We start from the raw sequence: 7,845 nt of genomic DNA, 5'->3' as shown, positions 1-7,845 counted from the left end.
ATACATACCGATACGCTACAGGGAATTTTGGGCCCTCTTTTGTGTATCGGCGTATCGATAGTACCGTATCGTGTCGTACCGTATCGGTACCGATACGTACGATACTCTGCTATACGAACTTTTGAAAATATGAAAATTCCCATGAGTATCGATACGTATCGGTACCGTATCGACTGTATCGTACAGTATCGAACCAATACGGTACGATACGGCTACTTAAGTGTGAATGTGCCTTTTGTTGTTTGAAACAAACACTTCAAACTCTCACCAACAGTTTTCTACAGTTCTCTTCTTTCTTCCCCTTTGATTCACACACCTTTTTGGAGACTCAAATGGTAGATTGAAAGAAACATTGTGGAAGTGAATGGTTCAAAGAAGGAGAAAAACATAGTCCAAGAAGAACCTTGAACTTGAAAGTTGAAAATTTTGAATAGTAAGTTCTTGAATCTTTACTCACTTTTTTCAACTTTAACCTTAGATTTTCAAGTTTTTTTACAAATCTAAGGTCCATCATACTTAGAATCACATTTTGTGCATCATTATTACATGAAACCATTGGATTTATAAGGATTTACACACTTTTTTCAAGAGAAAATGAGGGTTTCAATTTTTTTCAAATTTCTTAGATCTACTCATGCTCAATGGTTAAAAATGTTTAGATTTTTTATATGTTATGTAAAAACAAGTGTTCTACAACTTTCATGAAAATTTTTGATTTTTCTCAAAAAAATATATATTTTTTAATTTTTTATTCCGAAATTAATTAAAAAAAAAAAGAAAAATCCCAATTTTTTTATTTTTTTTAGAAAATTTAGTTCATTCAACTCTTAAAAATAATGTCATAACTTATAATTATTAAATACTTGATTTCAAATGAAACCCACATTTTTTCCCCAAAAAAGTGAGGGTTTCAAATTTTTTTTTATTTCTTAGATCTACTCAAATATATTGGTCCACACTTTGTTGATATTTTATATGTTCTTTAAAAACATTTAATCTACAACTTCTATAAAAAAATTTAATTTTTCTAAATAGTTTGTATTTTTTATTTCAAAAATTAATTAAAAAATTAGAAAAATACTAAAAAAAATACAATTTTTTTTTATAAAATTCAGTTCATTTTAGTTTAAAAAAAATATATAATCTACTTGGCCAATGACCATGATGTAAAATTAGATGCACAATTTTTTCCAAAAAAAGTGTGCATTTCAAGTTTATGTAAATTTGGAAAAATACAAAAAAAATCTTTTTTTTTCTTTGGATGCATCTCATTTTAGTTTCTAAAAAAATGCTATTATGTACTAAATACTAAATCAATAAATATGCATATTAAGATTCATTATATATCTTTGTAGGAAGATGGCGCCTAAAGAACGGACTAAGGATATTGGATGGGCTACAACCGAGAAAGTACAAGGCAATAGGTTGTGTACAAAATGCAATTACTGTGATACTATCCACCTAGGAGGTGGAATTACCAGACATAAACAACATTTGGCTGGAGGATTTTCTAATGTTGCCAAATGTAACAAGTGCCCAGATGAAATAAGCAAAGCAATGAGGAAGCACTTAAGGGGAAGTAGAGATAAAGCAAAGAAAGTTGTTGAAGAAGATGATAGATTGGTTGAGAATCTAAGGGATCATGAGGATTATGAAGGATCTGATATGGAGGCAGAGGATGAAGATCAACAGCTTGCACGAGCGATGCATATTTCAAGGGAGGAAGCAAAAGAAAAACAATGGATAGCAGAACAGCTGAGAAGAAGTCAATCTGTAGGACCTAGGCGTGGTGGCCCGATGATTTATGAACAAGGTTCTGGCTCTAGAAGTCGTCCAAGTGTAGATATTGGAGGCACTGTGAAGGGCATGTTTGACAAATTTACCTCCAGTGGTAAAAGTAAGGGGAAAAGGAGCCCAGAAATTAGAGATATGAGAGATGCACCATATAAACATCATGATGAAGGGCAACAAAGGATTGAAGAGGCTTTCCAACCAAAAACATTGAGTAAGAAAATTGGGAAAGCAATCTCTAGGTGGTTCCACAGTTCTATGATTCCACCTCACAAAGCTAAAGATCCGTACTTCAAGGCTATGGTCAAGGAGATTCAGACATGTGGGAAAAATGTGAAGCCACCCACACCCCATGAAATTGCAAGGCCATACTTAGATACTATTGTGAAAGAGGTGGATGAATACATTGAAGAGTTTAAATACAAGTGGCCTGAATATGGAGTGACCATCATGTGTGATGGATGGAGTGGACCGGCGAGGATGTCCATCATCAATTTTCTGATATATTGTGATGGGAAAACAATATTCCATAAGTCTTTCAACGCATCCTCAGATATCAAGGACTCAATGTATTTGTTTAAATTAATGGATGAAGTTGTTCAGGAAGTTGGGCCAGATTATGTTGTCCAGGTTGTGACTGATAATGCCTCCAATTTCAAAAAGGTTGGTACTTTACTTATGGTGAAGTATCCCACCTTATACTGGACACCTTGTGCAGCCCATTGTATTGATTTGATGTTCAAGGACATTGGTGAAATGAACAAAGTGCAGACATTGGTTTCTGATGCCAAGATGATCACCAATTTCATCTACAATCATAGCTGGGTGTTGGCATTGATGAGAAAGTACACAAAAGGTGACTTGGTGAGGCCCGCAGCAACAAGGTTTGCAACAAATTATATTGCACTTGATAGTATTAAAAAACGGAAGGAAGGGCTAGTTAAGTCATTCACCTCTAATGAGTGGTTCAGTAGTAGATATGCAACCACTGAAATTGGAAAAACTATTCAAGATCTAATCACCTCAACAAAGTTTTGAGAAAGGATATACCGATTTACTAAGATTATGCAACCACTATTTGTGATACTTAGAGTAGGTGATGGTGATAAGGCACAGACGATGGGAAATATAGTGCATTGTATGGAAGTTGTCAAACAAAAGATAGAAGAGGAGAACCCAAAGTCATTTAAGGCATTTTTGAAGATTATAAATCGTCGATGGGAAAATAATTTGGTTCAAGACCTTCATCGGGCAGGTATTTTCTCAATTAAATTTATAAGTTACTTTATTAGTAATTTAATATATTTAATCGTTAACAATAAGTGATATGTAACAATGTCAATGTGCAGCCTATTATTTGAATCCGGATCTGCACTACAAGAACAATTTAAGGTTTAGGAAATATTTGATGGAATCTTTGAAGGATGTTATCAACAAGTTAGCTCCTAATATTGATTCGGCCAAAGATGCAATTGAAGAGGTTAGTAGTCTACTAAACTTACATATTGAATCATTGATTAATATTTAATACATTGAGTGGCATATTAATATGTTAATACATGTATAGGTGAAGTACTTCCGAGAGGCCACTCAAAAGTTTGCTGATCATTTAGCTATCCGTGCTAGAGGAACACAACGCCCTGGTAATTTAGGCTTAATCAGCTATCCTTGTATTTCAAATTTATTTCAAACTCCTAATGTTGCAATTATCTTTGTACAGCTGATTGGTGGATGAACTATGGATGGAGCGCTCCAAGCTTGAGGCCAATCGCAATGAAAATATTATCATGCACGGCATCCTCAAGTGGTTACGAACGTAACTGGAGTACGTTCGGATTGATACACACCAAACCTCGGAATCGTCTGAGTTATGAGAAGCTGGAGAAGCTAGTGTATGTGCACTACAACATGAAATTGAAGATGAAATATTTAGAATTGGAGAAATCAGGGGATGATATTGATGTCAACCCAATTAACATCACCCACATACTCGACGAGGAAGATCCAGTTAGGGGATGGATTGAGGAGACTGAAAATGTTTTAGTGTTGGACAAATTATCTGAAGATCGACGAGAAACCACACCTGATCCCATTATAGATGACCTCATTAGAGATATAAATGAAGATTTTAAAAATATTGTTGATGATGAAACCCAAGCACCATCAACTGTGGAAGAGGATGATGATAGCTCCAATGATGGCGATATTAGGAGGACGAGATCAGGTGCTACATATAGCGTAACTCAACCAGATAGTGATGATGATGATCAAGACAAGGATGGTGTTGCTGCTGCTGCTGATGATGATGATGATTATGATGATGATGATGATGATGGTAATGATGATGGTGGTGGTGGTGGTGGTGGTGGTCGGTGGCAGTGGTGGTGATGGTGGTAGTGGTGGTGGCCAAATTTATGTACCACTACATTTCGCAGAGGAGACTGCATTTACACATGCAACCCAAGATAGTCATCATGGTGCTCGCACACAACCAAAGTCTTATAGTCGGAGGGGTAGGTGATCCCACAATCCGAGTGCTACTGATGCATTGATGAGTAGCATGGAGTCAATGTGCATTAGTTCAGATATTGCTGGTTCTTCATCCGGACATGGACACCATGTATCTTTAGATGCATCTTCAACCTATGGATATGGGACTTATGCAGGACAATCATTTGCCAATCCAGAGCAGTACAGAAGTTCAGATCATGCTGGTTCCTCATCAGACACGGACACGGACACGGACACCATGTATTTTCAGGTGCTTCTTCAGGCTATGGATATGGGACTTATGCAGGACCAACATTGGCCACTCCTGAGCAGTACAGAAGATTCTACAATGAATGGGAGACCCACTACCATAAATATTTCGACTGGGGTAAATATTGTGCCTATATTCGACAAGTGCAGAATATCATCGTAGTTGCTCCTATTGAAGAAGAAGGTCCTAGCCAAGGATTTGAACCACCACGACACTCTTCACGGCACTCATCACAGTGGCAATGGCAATGAGGAAAGAAAAAACTGTAAGAAACTCAAACCTCATCATTTTGAACATTTTCAACTCAATATATTTGTCTATCAATATGATACCCTCTACTTAAGTATTTATGCATTCTACATGTTATATATAGCTTTTTTTAACTGTTTTTTTATGCAAAAGTGTATAAAAATGTGTTCCCTATCCATTTATGTGTGTATCTTTAGCGTATCTTAATTTTGACCGACCGATACGGCGACCGATACCGATACTTTAATCCTTGGTTAAATGTCCAAAACACCCCCACTTAGTGTGACATTACTAACTTACCCTTGCCCTTTCTTCTAAAATCAACTCCATTGATTCTTTCTTTGGACAGCCACTAGGTTCTTCTTTGGATAGCCGCAACCTGCAACTATCGGTTCTCCAGCCTCTGTCGTAGGTTCGTGTCTACCCCTTCCCTCCAGTGAAGGTTCGTCTTCAATGGTTGTAAATTTAGGGTTTTTCTTCCATCTTGGAAAGTAAGAGCTTTAGTGTACAACATATTTTCTGAGATGAAAGTAAAATTAAGTTCCAGGAAGAACGGAAGTGCATACCTTTACTTGGCCTGACGCCACCTCTTCTTGCCATAGATCTCATTCAACTTGCGCTTAGCCCCCTCAATCTCACTAGCTCTGTTGCCACCAACAGTCTCGGACTTCAAAGGTTCCGATTCCTATAGCTTCTGCGAAGCTTCCTATGCAGTAACAAGCTTGGCAATTTCCTTTTGATCTTAAGTTCCAGGAAGAATGGAAGTGCATACCTATACTTGGCCTGACGCCACCTCTTCTTGCTATAGATCTCATTCAACTTGCGCTTAACCCCCTCAATCTTGCTAGCTCCATTGCCACCAATAGGACTTCAAAGGTTCCGATTCCTATAGCTTCTGCGAAGCTTCCTTTGCAGTATCAAGCTTGGCAATTTCCTTTCGATCTGAGGAACCGGAGCCAATGAGCTCCCCGTCAACGTAAATACTAGCAATAGTTTTGGACCCTTTCCTCCAATGCTTAATGTCCACTTGCTTCCCCTGCTTCTGGCAGAACTAAACAACATTGTCACTGGCTGTGGTTTCTTGTTTAAGGTTTCAAGGGTAATAATTGGCTCCAAAAGTCTTTCAAAAACCTGAGAAAAGAACCAGGGAAATAACTAGAAGAAGATGAAGATGAAAAGACATAGAAAGGAGAATAAAAATATAGAATAGATACCTCCCATAGAGCTTTCAGGTTGTAATTACAGTCAATGTAAACAGCTGCGACAATGGACTCAACAATGTCAGCCAAAATCTTAGGCGCTTTGACGGATCCACTATAGGTAACAACGTTGTCTTCTTCTTGAACAACAATGACGAACTTGCTAACCTGAAATTGAACACAAAATCAAAAAATAGTAAAGGGTCATCCCTACTGTTGCAATTCAAGAGTCAAAGAACAAAAGAGAAAATGAAATGAGGATGAGAATGATTAAGGGTGAGAGCAAAAGCAAGCTTTCAGTTTGGGCACCAACCTTGGCATGAAGAGAAGGGGCATTGTGACGAACATAGCGGTAGAGCTCGTGGTGGACAGTGACACGGGCGAGCTTCTCAGTGTTGATATTAGATACGAACCTTTACCGGAGGGGAGGGGTGCACGCGAACCTACGCTAGAGGCTGGAGAACTGATAGTTGCAGGTCGCAGCTGTCCAAAGAAGAACCTAACAGCTATCCAAAGAAGGAATCGATGGAGTTGATTTTAGAAGAAAGGGCGAGGGTAAGTTAGTAATGTCACATTAAGTGGGGGGTGTTTTGGGCATTTAACAAAATATCTTACAGTTCTTTCATCACTTAACAAGGATGGATTTGTCATTTTTTAAATTTATAGGGGGTGTCTTTGTCATTTCGAAAAGTACAGAGGAGGGCGTTGATTAAAGACCAAAGTTCAGTGGGTGGTGTTGTAATTTTCTCTAATGTTATAGATATTTCCTAATATCTCCCTAATTCGTATATATTATTCTTAATTAAAAATATAATTTTTAATATATTTTTTAAAATAATAATGCAGAAAATTGTTGCTTCCAATGCATCCCTTTATTGTCTGATAACTTGTTACACATGTTGGGAAACTGGAGTATTCTAAAGTTGTGTTGTTATCCCTAGCAACGTATTTGGTCATATTGGTGATGTGACAAGTAACTTTGATGAGTTGGAAGAGCTGAAATGGTCAAATGGTCAACTATATAGTGTCAAGGAAAATTTAGTCATTTGGCAAGGTTATCGAGACAACCGGACATGTGGAATGCATTTTTACAGTATATTATGTGCTTACATAGCATTTATCAAAGGCCTAAAGCAGCAGGTGAAGGTCTTGTATATCAAAAGTTGGAATTTCATAGGTTCTAAGGTTGTGTTTTCATTCCTGGCAACATATTTGGTCATATTGGTGATGTGACAAATAACTTTGATGAGTTGAAAGAGCTGAAATGGTCAAATGGTCAACTACATAGTGTCAAGGACAATTTGGTCATTTGGAAAGGTTATGGAGTCACCCGGGCATGTGGAATGCATTTTTACAGTATATTATGTGCTTACACAGCATTTAGCAAAGGCCCAAAGCAGCAGGTGAAGGTATTGTATATCAAAAGTTGGAATTTCATAAGTTCGCATGGTGGATGCGTATTCGGAGCTAATTTGGGAAGGATTAATGGTAGATCTAGGCGGATAACTCTACATGAAGAATATCTTTTGTCGAGTCTTCTTTCCAAATCCATTGGAATCGTGTCGTTTTGATACTGGACAAGCATGGTTTTAAGTATCTCCGATACCGATACGATACCCTCCGATACGTATCTTAAATTTATTCGGTCGATACGATACACACCGATACGATACATTGAATTTTTTAAATCATTTCGTATCGATATATATCCTACAATACATACCGATATGCATTAATACACCACTAATACACATCGATACGATACGACATGCCTTGATACGACTCTATGAAAAATATAAAATTGAGGTAAAATGTACGTTTCGGTATGTATTGGTACGTATCGGT

General features: G+C 37.3%; 1 protein-coding gene and 1 pseudogene across 3 annotated transcripts; one reads left to right on the top strand and one right to left on the bottom strand.

Moving 5' to 3' along the window:
* Positions 1-1,648: 1,648 nt before the first annotated feature.
* LOC122087716 lies at positions 1,649-3,549 on the top strand. Of its 3 annotated transcripts, none has more exons than XM_042656925.1 (3): positions 1,649-3,046; positions 3,141-3,271; positions 3,359-3,549. In XM_042656925.1, exon 1 carries the CDS (start codon positions 1,666-1,668, stop codon positions 2,827-2,829), a length of 1,164 nt encoding a protein of 387 aa, XP_042512859.1. In that variant the 5' UTR covers positions 1,649-1,665; the 3' UTR covers positions 2,830-3,046; positions 3,141-3,271; positions 3,359-3,549. The 3 variants fall into 2 exon arrangements, with proteins under 3 accessions (XP_042512859.1, XP_042512860.1, XP_042512858.1); XM_042656924.1 differs by having other exon boundaries at positions 3,141-3,549.
* Positions 3,550-5,470: 1,921 nt separating this feature from the next.
* LOC122086856 lies at positions 5,471-6,626 on the bottom strand (annotated as a pseudogene).
* Between the last annotated feature and the right edge of the window lie 1,219 nt (positions 6,627-7,845).

This window comes from Macadamia integrifolia, chromosome 8 (genome assembly GCF_013358625.1).
Source record: "Macadamia integrifolia cultivar HAES 741 chromosome 8, SCU_Mint_v3, whole genome shotgun sequence".
NCBI lineage: Eukaryota > Viridiplantae > Streptophyta > Magnoliopsida > Proteales > Proteaceae > Macadamia > Macadamia integrifolia.
The sequence above is the reverse complement of the archived record's forward strand: the minus strand, read 5'-3'. Positions and strand labels throughout refer to the sequence as shown.

What these genes read in the sequence shown, in the direction of transcription:
- LOC122087716 (XM_042656925.1), top strand. Translation starts at nt 1,666, where the DNA reads ATGGAGGCAGAGGATGAAGATCAACAGCTTGCACGAGCGATGCATATT.